A 16,107-nucleotide genomic window follows, 5' to 3' on the forward strand; every position below is an offset into this window, starting at 1 on the left:
GTCGCATTAGTTTGGTTTATAAATGTCATACTCAGATAAAACTTTGTGTTCGTCCCACAATAGAACACAATGTATGACTAAGGCTGGAGAAATATTATAATTATTATTAATTGTCTTTTTCTACATAAGCTAAAGCAGTTGAGATACTAGTGATTAGTTTCCCAATCCCCAGGCTTCAGGGGGTGGGGGGTGGGGGCGGACTTAGGAAGAGTGGATGCGTGTGTTCTGATGGAAAGCAGCAAGAGGCAGGACTGTTAACACAAGATTGAAATACAACTGGAAGTAGTATTATGTTGCCCATCTTGTTTGTTCAGTTGCAAACTCAACACCCAATTTTACTCTTTACAGTTTCTCCCATGGAATAAGCAATCAAACATGTGGGGATAAATCAACAGTGTATGTGTATGCAGATGAGGTAGTAGTGGTTGTCATCTAAAATATTCACATCAACCTTCACAGTCACCCCCAAAACAAAATTCATATCAGAAAAACCTAAGGTATAAGAGATAAGGGTTACCACTTTTATCTTTAAATTCTTTTTCTTTCAAAATAAAAATATTCAATAATCAAGGCTCTTTTCTCCTTTAAAATGTCTAGTGTTGAGTTCTCTGTTCAGATGAACTTTGTAGGTTCACTACAAAGAACTGAGATAGACCCTAGAGTAATCCAGAAGCAATTCTGCAAAGTTGAAAAGAGAAAGGTAACTCCAGCTAAGAAAAATTACACACTCATTCTATGCATAATTAGGAACTGAAGGGGAAATTAAGACAATAAGGACACAAATGGGTATACTATACGACAAGCTAAGAAAAGACCTAAAAAAGGTTTCAATGATCACAATGGGGGCTGATGATGGAGTAGATAGCATCAGTCCTGGGAAAATTAGAAAAAGCTTTTTGGAAGAGGGACCATTAGAAATTGGCCTTTAAAGTTGATAGTAATTTTCAGGCATAGATAACGTAAGGAAAGAGGCATTTCAGAAATAATCACAACCTCAGGGGAAGGGAAATTTGGAACAGTTTTTAGGAATAGGTAATGGTAAACCTGAACTGCAAGATAGAACAGGAAGGCTAAAAGAGCAGTGCTATATAGTAGAGGAACACACATCATAAACCATACCGCTTCCTAACGTCAGCACATTAGATAGCCTATCCGTGCACATTTGTATGCACGTACACACATATACACACACAAACACACCCCAAGCAAATACTTTGGAATTGGTGGGTCATAATCAGACGTGGTCTTGGTAGATGCCTTCGCCATATACCACTGCTATTCTCCCCTCATATTTAACATTTGAATAACTTGTGGTATTTTCAGTGTCAAGGAATTTTGACATGTTTCACAGTCCAATGGTCAGATTTCAATATCACCACATTTCATGTTTTCTATGTTGTATTCATGAATGTATTCATGAGGGCACTATAATGTCCCCCTTGCCCAATACCATGCAAGTGTTTTGGTCCAGAGACTCTTGACTAATAATCAGATGTGTGTGTGTGTGGGCACACATGTGTATGTGTAGGTGATGGGCACCCCCCCTTGGAAGATTTTGAGTAAAGAATAGCTTCAGGTGCACTTATCTATATATCAATATATAGAAAAAATTGGGGAGACAAAGTAATTGGGAAAATAGTTAAAAGCTTACAAAAATATTAGTAGGATCTAAGCATAGGTAGGAATAGTGAGAATGAATGAGAAGATAGTTTCAACAGACTTTGTCAAGGTGAAATCAGTAGAAATAATGCTGTCAAAATGGAGGTAGAGAGAGGTGACAGGTATGATTTTGAAATTAAGGCATTTACATTTTTCCACTGGTGTTTTATGTTTAAAGATAAACTTCCCAAAATGTTATTTAGAAGGAACTAATTGGTAGTAGGAAAGAATGAGATAAAAAGTTTTAAGAAGACTCTTGGCTTCTGCCCATATGAACCAGCATTTAAGTTGCATCACATGCCCAGTTAACTGGGAGGGGCATAGAAAGAACAAATTTAAATAATGCATGTGATTGCTATTTGTGATGAGATGGGAGTCATGAGCTTACTGTTCCCACAGAAGGTGTCAGCTCCCGCTAGCCTGTAGAAGTGTGGACACTGATCTGATTGTGGTCAGACCAATCTCAAATTTGCCTTTCATGCTGGGTTTAGAACCTAAGCACGCAACAGTATGACCCCACTCTGTGGTTTGGAAGAGAGAAACACACACGGCACTTGGTGTCCAAATATTCAGGTTCCCTCAGCATCTAAACATCTGAAAATCTTTCTATATCCATGCTTTAAAAGAACTTAAAGTCATTTGACAATGAAGACGACACTTCCAGTCTGGTGTTTAATATTTTTACTTCCCAGCAGCATACCACCACTTTGGTCAAGTTGAACCACTGCACAATTTTGCAGCTCTTTCAGAAAAATAATAAAGACAAGGGAAAGACAATCACATGCAATGGTGAGAAAATAGTACTACTGCCCAATTTCTTCCCATAAATGTGAAATATCCTTGGTCCATCTTCACACTGTGTATTTATTATAAGCCCTTACAGCAAGGGTTTTTCTTTCAGGTTTTTTTTTTTTAGCACCAAATAGACACAGTGGCTTACAACAAATAATTCTGCAAAGTCATCAGAATGTTTTATCACATGTCAAATATTCTGGATATGTACTTTTATCCATCCATGTTCCTGGCTTGAGTGTTCTTCATGAGAGAAAGCTACAATATAGATTGCATCCTGTTTCTGCCACTGATGTGGTTTACTGACTGTTAATACCGTATGCTACCTTATACTTCCAAAGTAATTTTATATAGTGATTCATTTATTTTAATGTAATGGTGTTTCCCAAGCCACAGATGATGGTTAGACACATGAGCTCTTGCGTTAGTGCATGGGTTCAAATCCTAGTTCCACCTGCTAGCTGTGTGACCTTGAACAAGTCACATATATATCACTGCTTCAGTTTTCTTGTCTGTAACATGGAACCTACTGAGTTGTTGAAGGGATTCAATGAGATAATCTTTTAAAGTAGTGAGCATAGTAGAACCTAGTAAGAACTAAATGTTAGTTATGAGTAAATTATTACTTACGCACCTTGTTGGGGTATAACTATAGTATATAGATAAATTAAGGAGAATTTTTCAGTGGTGTGTTTAGAAAAGTAAGCTCATAAATATATGCATGGAGTCTTTGTGATTTCCACGGGGTTAGGGATTTTATTTCTTCTATCAGCTGTAAAAAGGGACCCGATGAAAGGAAACTCTAGTTATGGCTGGTGTAGTGTTGAGGAGTTCCTCCGAGTAAGCTCCTCGAGGGCACTCTGTCTTGTTTGCCATTGTATTTCCAGAACCTAGTACATATTAGGTATGCGATATTGGTTAAACGAATAAACACAGGGAAAAGTCTTCATAGCGATGTCATTAATCTTAAACTCAGATGCATTCTAGGAATCAAATATAAGAGTGAGTGATCTTTTAAAAGCAAGACAAGAGCTGGAGATGGTAACTCCAATTATTATAAGCTCCTCAGAAAAAATTAATACATATCAAAGGGGATATTAATATGCTTGACGATATGACATCATTTTTTAAAGATAAAAATATAGTTTGTAAAATTTATTAATGGAGTTCCATGTTTGGATTATCCTTGCCAAGGAGCTTTCATAAAGAACTAGAAAGTCTGAGTTTTATTCCTTGTAAAGTCTCTGAATCTCCAAAACATTATTCCTATCAGAATAATAGAGTTATTATTCCAAAGAATAATAATAAACCCTAGGGTTAATATAAGTGTCCTCAAACCCTTGAAGTCTTTTAAGTAACTGATTCCAAACTCATATATCTAGCACGTATTTGTAAGGAATAAATTCTAGTTCTCACTATAAAATTCAGAAATTGTAGTCCTAATTAGTATAAGTTGGTAAAATATTCCAGTTATCCGAAGGCAAATTTACTTGGGTATCCACCTGTTCTGTCATTCATTCATTTAACAAATATTGACCACCTACATTGTGCCAGACATTAAATCAGGAGCTAAGGATACACCAGCCCACAAGCCAGTCACACAGCCCTTGCTCATTCAGCTTGGGATCTAGAGAGGGTCAAGGTGGGTAGGACAAGTTTGGGGAAATTTAGCCTTATTCTGCCTTCCGAACCTTTGGAACATAAATTTCTACTTCACAATGCTGCCTCAAGCTGATCTAACAGGCTGTGTGTGTATGATAAACACAAACTAGCTAGGAGGAATTCAGGCATTATTCACACATCCACAAATATCTACGGAGGTTTAAAATGTCGACAAAACATTACAATGTCTTAGAGTCCTACAGGCACAGCTGAGTAAAATATACTGAGATTGGACCTGTTTGATGTGCCATGGTTGAAAACTTCGTTTGTATGTCAGTGCAATTAATCTCTAGGCAAGTTCTTGAGAGACAGCCTTGAAGCCCCCTAATGCTGGATTTTGTACTTAGACCTTAGCATTGTCTTACAAAAGAGTGGTAATTCACAGAGAGAATTTCCTATTGATTACAGGATGAGGCACAGAAAGTTTGTTATTCTTTCCAAAGTCAATGGTAGTTTAAGTTCATTATCTCCCCAAGGATCTTCTATTTCTATTTGAAATGGTACCAGAATCAAAATACAAATGCCCATTAAAAAGGTTCTGGTACTTGTATTTGCCTTCAAAATCACAGCAGCAAAGAGTTTAGAAAACTCCAGCCACCAACCTGACCAAGAGAAAGAACAAAAATTCACCAGGATCACTGAATATTCACAACTGATTTTCCCCCATAACTTTTAATATCAAGTTTGTTCATTATGTTAAAGATTGAGCTTCATATAAGAGCAACTGATAGGTCTTTAGTGTTTTGGACGTATGAATGGTTCTAATATCATCATTACTATAAAGAGCACTAAAACAAGTTGTGGTAATTTCTTCTGTTACCTCTGGATTCAGGGAAGCCAGAGAACCGCAGGGATCCTCTCTAAGTCTTTGGAATGGTTATTTTTGATTAAAACTTTAGGGAAAGACTTACATTTTAACAACTAGATTTCACTTTAGAAAACTGGCCATTGGATTGGTCACTTGCACACCGGATCACTGTGACAAGTAATCTGTCCTTAGATGTCTTAAGTGTAATGGGTTGTCCTTTCACTGTGACAAATGGCCTGGCATACATTTATTAGTACTTCACATTATGCAAATGAAGCATAAAAATACAAAAACTTCTAGAAAACACAAATGTAAGGTATCTGCTCATTTGATAATTGTTCTGTAATTCTGTGACAATATTTATAGGTGTGAATACATGATAATTTAACATTAACCAAACACAGCTAAATAAAAACATACTCACCTTAAGCGCCAAATTTATACAATGTATTAATATGTGTTGAAATGACCATTTTCTCATTACAAGGGTTCAATGATCTCCCTTTCTGAGAATCTGTGGCATTGCCCAAATAGCTTTAATATTTTTTTGTCAAATGATAAATAAAATATATGTCTTATTATATTTTTTTATAAAAATGAGAACTATCTCTTATAAACTGAATGTGCTCAAGCAGTCCCAGTCGTCTCCTTTAGTCGTGCTTATCTCTTCTGCAAACCTATGTTTACGTCACAGTCAGGGTCCTCACCTTTGCCCCCTCAACCCCTTTATCCAGTAAAAAACAGTAAGTTTTCAAGGGTGAGACTCCATTACCACAGCAGAACCTTGTTGAAATTGGTGTATCTCCTGGCTTCCTTGCTGTTTATTCTCTATTGGATGATGGGAGTATGAAGAGTAGGCAGAACTTGACATTGACAATACCCCCTGAGAGGGCAAACTAAAATGTGCTAGGTAATTTCTGATTAGTTTTATTTTATTTTCAAGGGAAGAGTTCCTAAACTGAGCTTTATACATTTTTAATTTGGAGGACTATTTACAATGTGAAATTTACTGTATCTTGGGGAATCAATTTCTGCATTTGAGAAAAAAGAATATTCAAATACTTGCCTCAGTTTCCATGATATATCTAGAATGTTGCAACTGGACATTTATTCTTTTTTCAGGTATGCTTGTGTGCTTCAGCTATTTAAGTGCATGAATAATTATTGCTTCCTATTCATTCCATAGAGTAAAATCAGACTAATGTGCCTAGATTTACTGTAAGTCAAAAGTTATGATCTATATATGTGGCTGTAACAGATCATTTTCCAGTAAATAGTACTTCCTGAAAGATGAGTAGTCATGTCTATTTACCTACATGAATCTGAGTAATGAAGTGTCTTCACCTTCTAGCAGCAGCAGTGTTTTTTCATTCACAATATTAACATGACTGATTTTACACATGCCTAATTTTAAAAGGGATAATACTTTGAACCTTAGATTGCCAAAAATATCCTTTTGGGAAAACTGATCTAAACTTTGTATCAAATACATATATACGTAAATGTTTGATAATTCAGGGGTTTTTTTTTAAGCCATCAGTTTTAAAATATCAAATAGCCTTCTAGGACAGTGCATTAAGTATAAGCAGAAAGAGCTTAGATTTCTGTACAGTTCATCAAACAAAAATATAAAACAAAAAGTACTGAAAGCAGGGTTATATATAAATATCATATGAAGATCAGTTCATGAAGCTAGGTCCTTTGCTAATTATTCTCTTACCAGGTTCATAACACTTGGTAAGAAAAGACTTAGCTGGAAAGAAATACACTCTGATAATATATATTTTGTGGAATAAATATACATTATATTCTGTTAGAATTCATAATAGATACGAGCAATACTTTAGTTAAAAAAAATACAGTACTAGAGTTCTCTATCCTTGCTTCTAGCAAACTAAAACTGAGCTACATTGCTCCACTCTATTAATGCATAATAAAATTCATGGAAACATAAAATAAAAAGCCAACTGCTTCAAGAACCTGAAAAGAGTATAAATATAGTATAATTACTTGTTTTCAAAAGGGGAAAAGACGTTGACTTTGCAAATGAGTGAATTTCTAATTCTGACAACTCAGCAATATGGATATGAAATAGGTCAGGGTCGGGGGTAATGTGTAGGTTTAAGTGGAGACAATATTGAACTGATGCAGTTTGAACTATAGCCTAATGAGGGATTTGTTAATCTCTGAAAAAAGCTATAGACCCAAGATTCGCTTAATCCTGGCCCTAGTGATTTATCTGAATGTCATGGACTTTATTCTTATATTGTTTCAGTCTGCAGCCTGGAAAGCCTCTCAGCGGACACGGAGAATCCCCACTGCAGTGAATGGAAGGTCTGTGTGTGAAAAGGGCAGTGAGCGGCGGGGGCGTAGCCCCAGAGAAAGAAGGTGTTGAGTTGCCTTGGTAAAGAATTTATACACCATGTGTTCACAGCCTCTTGACAGGTACACTTATCAGTGTTGTCTTCTTTTTACTGTGTGCTGGGATTCAGAAGCCTGGTTTCAAATTTGTGACTACCAGATGTTTGATCAAGCAGCTTTTCTTCAAGGACCTGAAAGGGGGAAACGAGTGACGAGAAAATCGGTGATTAGCATTCGTCAACTACAATATGCTAAAAATATCAAAAGAGCATGTGCTGTGTGAGAACAGTAAGGATTATTTTGGGTGCTATCATTCATGCACAATCTTCCACATGTGAAAAAATTTGTTTGATGTTTGCAAAGGAAGTAATTTTCAAATGAGGACAGAAAAGACACCAGTTGTTCCCTAAAATGAAATAACGAACACCAGTTTGGAAACATTTCAAATGTAAAACATTTCTTCCTCCCAGATAACCCTATTTTTCTTCATGAAGACAAAGAATGGATAACCTTTACATTATGACTCTCAGGGCAGTCAGTGATGCTCTTGTTGATGTACAGCCTGTAAAGTCTCTCTCTGACAGGCAGGGAGCACCAATATTTCTTCTCTGAAGCAGCTATTAGGCCCATTTCTTCTCACAAGGTCAGCCTGACATCAGGTACAACAGACCAGGCAGCTGCCCATATGGTCAACTCATATGGGGGAACAGCCTCCCCAAACACTTTCCCAAGACCTGTCACTCTTCCACCATTATGGGGTCATTTCTTTCAGAGAGAACAGTAGTTTTCAATCTTTGCTTTTAAAGCTGCAGATATTTTATTTCAATGAATGCAGAGCACCATACACAAAACAGATTTTAAGAAATTGTTCTAGTTGATGTGAAAGTGGAGGTGAGGGTGGGGGACAAGGGGCTCACATGCTCCAGCCACCATGCCTTCTAGAGACGTGCCTAAAAGCCTGTGCAGCCGATGGAGTGCACCTGAAAGCCGTGTGTGAGACCACTGTGCTTCTTCAGGAGACACCTAAGTAGACACTGCATGTTAGTTACCTCTGCCGTTAACTCTCTAACTCCTACAACAAGATAATGATGACTACTGCTGCTATTATTACTGCTACTATTACTACTGAGGGCTCACTAATTGCCACATATGTTGTTAAGTTTTATATGCTTTTTCTTATTTAATCTCCACAACAAACTCTTTTACTAAACCTTACATTAAATGACTTCCTATCAGTCTCACATGACAGTGATCTAGAATTCTGTTTTTAACAAATTTATTTTATTATACATGTATTTACATGTCCCAAGGGAATGAGTCTCAGAATAAGTAAATTTTAGTAAGGGTCATGGATCTCCTTACCCATCAAGAAGGGGAGGAGGCCAGTGGGACATGCCAGCAGCTGAGAGAGCAGGGGGCATCCAAACTATGGGTCACCACAACACCCATGGAGAAGATCCATCTGCCCCAAATGCTCTCATTATTTTCCTCATTCCCACAATTTATAATGTAATATGTTAGTGTTATTTTTTAAAAATAAAGCCATTTATCCAAATTAGTGTAAATTTTATTGATCAAATTGCTTTGCTAACTTTTCAATTAGCCATTGTGGAAGGCAGAATAATGGATCCCCAAAACGTCTACATCCTAATCCCCAGAACCCGTGGATATGTTCAATTCCACAGTAAAGGAAAGCTGAAGTTGTAGATGGAGCTAAGGTTGCTCAACAGCTGATGCTAAAATAGGATTATCCTGGATTGTCCACATTGGCCCAGGGTAACAAAAAGTGGAAGAGGGAGCGAGAAGCACGAGTCAAGGAAGGAGATGTGAAGATGGAAGTAGCAGTTAGAGCAATCCAGCATGAAGACACGACCACTGTGTCTGGTTTCCAAGATGGATGATGGGACCACGAGGCAAGGAATGTGTGCAGCCTCTAGGAACTGCAACAGGCAAGGAAATGAATTTTCCCCTAGAGTCTCCTGGAGCCCAGTGAGACTATGTTGGACTTCTGTCCTACAAAATTACAAGACAGTAAATTTGTGCTCTTTTAAGTAACAAAATTTGTGTTAATGTTTCAGGCATATAGGAAACTAATATGGCTGCAATAATGAAATACTTTGAAGGTAGGGTACTGTTTCAGAAGTGAGTGGTGAGGGTGAGTTGGATAACTCCAACTCTAAACAGTGAGGGGATGACTCTGGAAAGCTCATGTGGATGTGTCTGTGAGGAGGGATAGAGGAATGTAAGGGCAGGTGCCACTGAAGAAAGAGGTGGAATAGCACAGTCATTAAGAGAAAAAGGCTCTGAAGCCCATGGTTCTGGGTTTGAATCACTGCCCCACCACTTACTAGCTTTGTAAAACTTGTGTCAAGTTACAAAAATCTTACATGACTTTCTTTCTTTAAGATGAGATTAAAATAGTACCTAATATTCATAAGATTACTATGAAGATTAAGTAATTTTATGTGTGTATATATATACATATAAAAATTTTATATATATACATACACACATATATAAATTATATATAAGATATATATGTATATCTTAAAAGAGTTCTTGGCACACACTATTGAATAAATTTTATCCAGCATGATGACGATTACTTCTGGTCCACTGTCCCCCTTGGTAACTCTGGATTCCTGAGTTTCAGTTTCAGAGTCACCCTCTGGGACCTGGTCCTCTCCGTGACTGGCAGTTCTGGCACAGCTCCCTGGGTCACAGCATCAGGCTGTGGCCGTGGCCATAGCAGTGGAAAGTACAGAACAATCAGTAGTGGGCAAAATAAGGGAAGTGAGGGCCTGAAGAGCATGAGGAGAAAAAAGTCAGTGAGGCCTCTGGCAAACGCCAGCTGCTTTGTAAATCTGCTAAGATCCAGCCTGGTTTTGAATGTAAATGAACTCTCCATCCATGTGCCAGTAACAGGAGGTCAGAAAAGTTAAAGAGGCTTGTAGTGGACTTCTTCAGAATGCTGACATCTCAGAAAGTATTCCTCATTCTTTCCACTTTTATTCTTTGGAAATTTAGGTGAAATATGAAATATATATTTCCATACTTTATGAATGTATATTAAGTCAGACTATAAAAAAACAAAATGCTTAGCCCTGACTGGTGTGGTTCAGTTGGTTGGGGGTAGTCCCACAAAGTGAAAGGTCACAGGTTCTAGCCCCGATCAGGGCACATGCCTGGGTTGTGGGTTCCCCTAGTCCAGGCACATATGAGAAACCACCAATCAATATTTTTCTCTCACATTGATGTTTCTCTCCATACTTTTCTCCCACCCTTCCCCTCTCTCTAAAAATAAATAAATAAAATCTTAAAAAAAACAAAACAAAACTGAGATGCTTAAAGCTGAATAAATGTTAACTCCCAAAACATTAATTCTTTGAATATATGCCTCTCTATGTTCATTGCAGCAATATTTACAATAGCCAAGACATGGAAGCAACCCACGTGGCCATCAATAGACCACTGGATTAAAAAAAAAATAGTTGTGGTCCATATATATAATGGACTATTACTCAGCCATGAAAAATGAAATTTAACCATTTGTGACAGCTTGGATGGATCTAGGGTATCATATTAAGCGAAATAAGTCAGATAGAGAAGATAAATACCATATGACTTCACTTATATGTGGAATCTAAAGAAGAAAATTAATGAACAAAAAAATAGAAACAGACTCATAGATACAGAGAAAAAACTGATGTTTGCCAGACAGGAGGAAGGTTGAGGGACTAAGTGATAAAATTGGAAGGATACAGATGTACAAATTGGTAGTTACAAAATAGTCATGGGGATGTAAAGTATAGCATAGAGAATATAGTCAATAATATTGTAATAACTATCTATGGTACCAGCTGGGTACTTGAAATATGGGGAGGGGGCACTTTGTTAAAGATATGATTGTCTAACCACTATGTTGTATACCTGAAACTAATACAAAGTAACATTGAATGTAAATTGTAATTGAAAAATGAAATTTAAAAAAGTAGGTATAATGCCCTGGTGGGTGTGCCTCAGTGGACTGAGCACCAGCCTGCAAACTGACAGGTTACTGGTTGGATTTCTGGTCAGGGCACATGCCTGGATTGCAGGCCAGGTCCCCAGTTGGGAGCATTCGAGAGGCAACTGATTGATGTATCTCTCATGTATTGATGTTTCTCTCCCTCGCTTTTTCCCTGTCTTCCCCCCTCTAATAAATAAATAAAACTTTTTTTTTAAAAAAGCAGGTATAGCATAAAAACCTATATTCATATTTCTTGTTTAAGTTTCTGTAATATAATTGTATAGTGATCATTTCTACTACATTTTAGAAAATATAATCTATTCTTCCTGATTATCAAACATGGAAGTAGGAGAAAAAAACAACTGCATTTTACTTCAATAGAGTTTAGCATTAGAAGCAGGTTGAGATGTTCTCCACATACTGTCTGCATTCGACATATTTTTCCATTTGTACCCAGCCGTTAGTATTGCTAATTACGCCATAATTTATATAGTCTCAGACTTTTAAGAAGTTCTTTCAAATTTAAAGAACAGAAATTATATTTTGTGTGATAAACAGTAAGATAATACTTAACATATAATTTGCTTTGCCTGGTCTTTTATTGACTTGTCAAACTTAAAAAAAATCAGATATCTGCTCAAAGTAAATGGGTCAAATTAGCTTCAAATCTCTGAAAACGCAACCACAGTGTCAGTTACTAAGTGTAACAAATCCCATTTAATCCTCAAAAATCTCAATTAATTAACAGTTGAACAAGAGCTGATGTAGGTCTCTGACTACAAAAATCACCACAAAATCTGCAGGTGACCTGACTTGGTTGTGTTCTGCTTGTACTTAGAATGGTCACTACGGTGTCATCTCCAGGGGCCATGCCTGTATTGACTGAAAGTGCTGTCTTGGCAGGTGTGAATATACATTCCATGTTCCCTCAAATAGAGCTTTACCCTGTGAAGCTCTATTTACCCTGTCATACCCTGTGCAAGGAAGAACATAGCTTGCAAATGCCTTTCACTAAAAATGCTAGTCTTTGGTGATGACAATAGGACACTCTGAGGTGATTTAGTGAAGGCTGATGGAACAGAGAAATGGAATCGAGTATATGTCCCAGGAAACATTTATGGCCAAGCTGTATATTTCTAAAGATGAGTGAATGAGCATAATGTTGTAATTTTTAGTAAGACCTTAGAAGTCAGAATGGAAACATATTTCTTTCAAAATACTACAGAAAAAATTTACTATGGACCAGTGACATATCAATTAGCAGAATTGGTATAAGTCTATAATATTGAGGATGGAAGAAAAAAATGACTTAATGGACAGAGTGTCAATGTTTGATTAAAAAGGAGTGAATTGTTGCTATTAGCCAAAGACCTTTGAAAGGATGCTGAAAGTACACATGTAAAGACCTTCACACTCAGAATGGATAAGAGAAGGATATGGACAAAATAACTTGTCCATATGCATCCATGTCACTCCCTATTAATGGTGTCATCCTGATCCAAGCCACCACATCTCCTGCCTGGACTACTAAACAATAGCCTCCTAATTGGTCTCTGTTTCCACTCTGACCCTGCAATAGCCTACTCTCCCTGCAGTAGCTAGAGTGACCTTTTCAATACCTAAATCAGATCATGCCACTCCCTTGCTTAAATACCTCAAATGGCTTTTGTTGCAATAAGAATCTAACTTCCCTCAGTGGTTTAAAAAGCTTTCTGTGACCTGGCCTCTATCTTCTTCACTGTCCTTCTCACTCATTATTCCCCAACTCCCCTGGCTTTCTTTCTGCTCCTCAGACATCAAGCAGCTTGAGTCAGGCCTTTTCCTTCTCTTCTGCTTGTGTCCAGGCTTCTCCTAATCATTCAGTCTTGGCTTTAATGTCATCTTTTTTTGAAAAGGTTTCCCAGACTGCCTGATTGAGAGCCATGACCTAACCAGTCTCTATCCAAGCTTCTATTTTAGCTCTGTGAAGTGCTGGCCTCTACTGGATATTTTAATTAACTTGTTTATTCATTATCTCCTGTAACCAGAATGTAAGCACCGCAAGACCAAGGACTTTGCTTTGCTCGTGCTGGTTCTACAGCCCATTGAACAGTGGCTGGCCCATTGTTGTGCTAAATATTTATTGTTGAATAAATGTAGCTTTTAGAATGGAATGAAGTTTTACATAAAGACACCAAAGTAAGGTGTACATATAAGATGATGAGTAGGCTATATAAGAGAGACAGATAGTTGAGTTCCAAGACTCTCTAAGGACATATCCCATGCTCTGTATTTCCACATACAGAGGCTTCTGCTTTTCATAAGTGTCAGAAAATTGAAAGTTTCATGTCGTATCCAATGTTTTTGGTTGTGCAAATAATAATATGACTTTGAAGGAGTTAAAATCACCATTACCCATTGTTATTTTCCCACGAACTTTTGAACCTCATTTCAAACACTCTTACAGACATCATTGTGTAGAGATATCTGACCATATGAACTGTGGCTTTCAAAAGTGGCTTCTAACAGACAGCAAGAAAAATTCATATGTCTGCAGAATATTGGATGTTGGCAGATGAAATACCTGGTAGAGTGAGAAAAAAATAATTCTGTGCTACTTGTAAGTATGGTTGTGGGGAACTCACTAAAGTTATTGCATCTTCATCTGAAAAATGGGGTTTTAATGATGCTTACCTTAAAGGGTTCTTCTAAGGATGAGGGATAATATGTGAGAAGGGCCTAGCACATAGCAGGCACTTCAAAGATGGTGATTCTTACTCTTAAGATTTTTCTTGAATTTCCTTAAAATATATTAGCAAAATTTGATTTAGCATTCCTTGCCACAAAGTGGAATTTCAAAAAAAGCAGGTGCATCTTAGATACATTCTAAGTGAACATCCAAAGAGAATTTCAAAATCTCTCATAGTGTGGACACTGGCAGGTCTTCACCTCATTGTTTTCAGTGAAACAGTCTCTAATAAATCATACTTCAGTGTTCTAAAGGGGATCTTCCCAAGATCAGCACTATGTGGTTGTTTAGTCTGTACGCTGTGCCAAGGCAGTGGGTCAAGAGCATGAGTGGGGAGCTGGATTTTAGCCCCCACTCTCATTGTCTAGCTTTGTGCCTAAGGATCTGGGTTTGCTCAGAGGTTGCATTTTTCTAATTTGTATAAAATCATCCAATAGTCTGTACCTGGCCCTCCCAAAGTATACTGTTTTCCAAAATATCTTACATTTGCAAGGAATATGGCTGAAGGACACATAATGCAAGCAACTATTTTGTTTACATTTTCTGAGATTATTTTTATTTGTGTGATTGTTTTTTTTTGGTGGGGATATATCTAATAATTTTGTTCCAGCTAAGAAATTATGTTAAAAAAAAAAAAACAACCAGACTACCTAACAGACTTTCCCAGTATAGAAGAAGGTACTTCTCACCTATGACATGTGGTTTTGCTGTGTTTGTTGCTGCTGCTGCTGTTGCTGCTGCTGAATTAGCAGTTGCTGCTGCTGTCGACGCCGGGCTGTCCGCAGCTTTTCAAAGCGGGCCTCCATTTCTTCCAGGACTTTCGGGGTGTATCGCACCACCAGCTTGACGCTGTCCTTAGCAGCCTTGAGGAGCTCCACGGCTTTCTCATGGTGTTCGCCTTCCACGCTCTAAAAAGACAGTGACATTTCTTAAAGGGGAGGGCTTCCGTGTTGTTTTTCCTGAACGACAAATCTGAAATTAGTATCATAAAATCCCAAAGTTTGAAATTTCAAGAAGGCATGGCAAATAGCATTTATTGCCATTATTATTATTACTAGTTAGTACTTTTGTGGTTGAACTATAATGAGGTTAGGATACACTAGAGTACAGAATGGATTGAATGGGGCCTCAAGTTTAAGAGGGTGAGAAATAAGGAAGACCTAAAATATGATGGTAACATTGTATTTAGCACGATGGGAATGAGGTTCCTAAATTTTATCTGGAAGAATAAATACATCAGCCAGGAAAATCTTGAAAAAAATTTAGAAATAGTCATGTAGAGTGACTTTTCTATCAAATATTAAAATTTATTAAGAATGTCCAATGAGTAAGTTGAGTCTTATTGGTGCAATAAGAGACAGAACAGAACAGAGAGCCCAGAAGCAGATCTACCATATGTAAATTTTATTATATGATAAATGTGGAATTTAGATCAAAGGGGAAAAGGACTATTAAGTAATGATGCTAAAACAAATAAATAATAATTAAATGACCCCAATTTCATAGTCAATGCTAAATATAGCAGATTGATTACAAATTTAAGTGTAAAATTAAAATCATAAAACAGCTAAAATACAACATGGGTGAAAACTCACTATCTTGAAATGAAAAAGTAATTTTAAAGTAAAAATACCAAAGATAAAAATCATGAAATCAGATTTAAAATTTATAAAAGTTTCTATTTTTCACACACCATAAAAAGGTCTAAAGTAGACTGGAAAAAAATATTTTCAATATGTGACAGTTTGTTAATATTCTTCAAATGAAAAGCTCTCACAAGTCAATAATGATATAAGCAAAATGGGCAAGTGAACTCGTGGACAAGTAATAATTTTAAAAACCCATGTGTTCAACAAAACTATGAAAAAATATTTAAGCTCCCTAGTAATCAAATATAGATAAACACAAAATATTTCATTTTTAATTTAAAAACGGTAAACATGTATTTTCAAATATAATATATTGACAAGAATGTAGGAAAAGGATAGTCTTATACACTGATAATAATTTAACAAAAACTGGCACAATTTTTTTTGGATACCACTATTTTTATGCAATGAATAAACCTTTTATTTTTTTAACTTTTTA

General features: G+C 36.8%; 1 protein-coding gene across 1 annotated transcript in view; it reads right to left on the minus strand.

Moving 5' to 3' along the window:
* Nucleotides 1-7,317: 7,317 nt before the first annotated feature.
* Nucleotides 7,318-16,107, minus strand: part of LIN7A (lin-7 homolog A, crumbs cell polarity complex component) — a 142,594-nt gene continuing 133,804 nt past the window's right edge. The window contains exons 5-6 of the mRNA XM_045845018.1: nt 14,709-14,927; nt 7,318-7,473 (exon numbers count right to left, since the gene is read on the minus strand). Coding sequence (XP_045700974.1) covers nt 14,709-14,927 — 219 coding nt within the window. The 3' untranslated portion in view covers nt 7,318-7,473. The remainder of the gene's footprint in view (nt 7,474-14,708; nt 14,928-16,107) is intronic.

This window comes from Phyllostomus hastatus, unplaced genomic scaffold (genome assembly GCF_019186645.2).
Source record: "Phyllostomus hastatus isolate PE091 unplaced genomic scaffold, TTU_PhHast_1.1 phas_contig_432, whole genome shotgun sequence".
In the NCBI taxonomy this organism is placed as follows: Eukaryota; Metazoa; Chordata; class Mammalia; order Chiroptera; family Phyllostomidae; genus Phyllostomus; species Phyllostomus hastatus.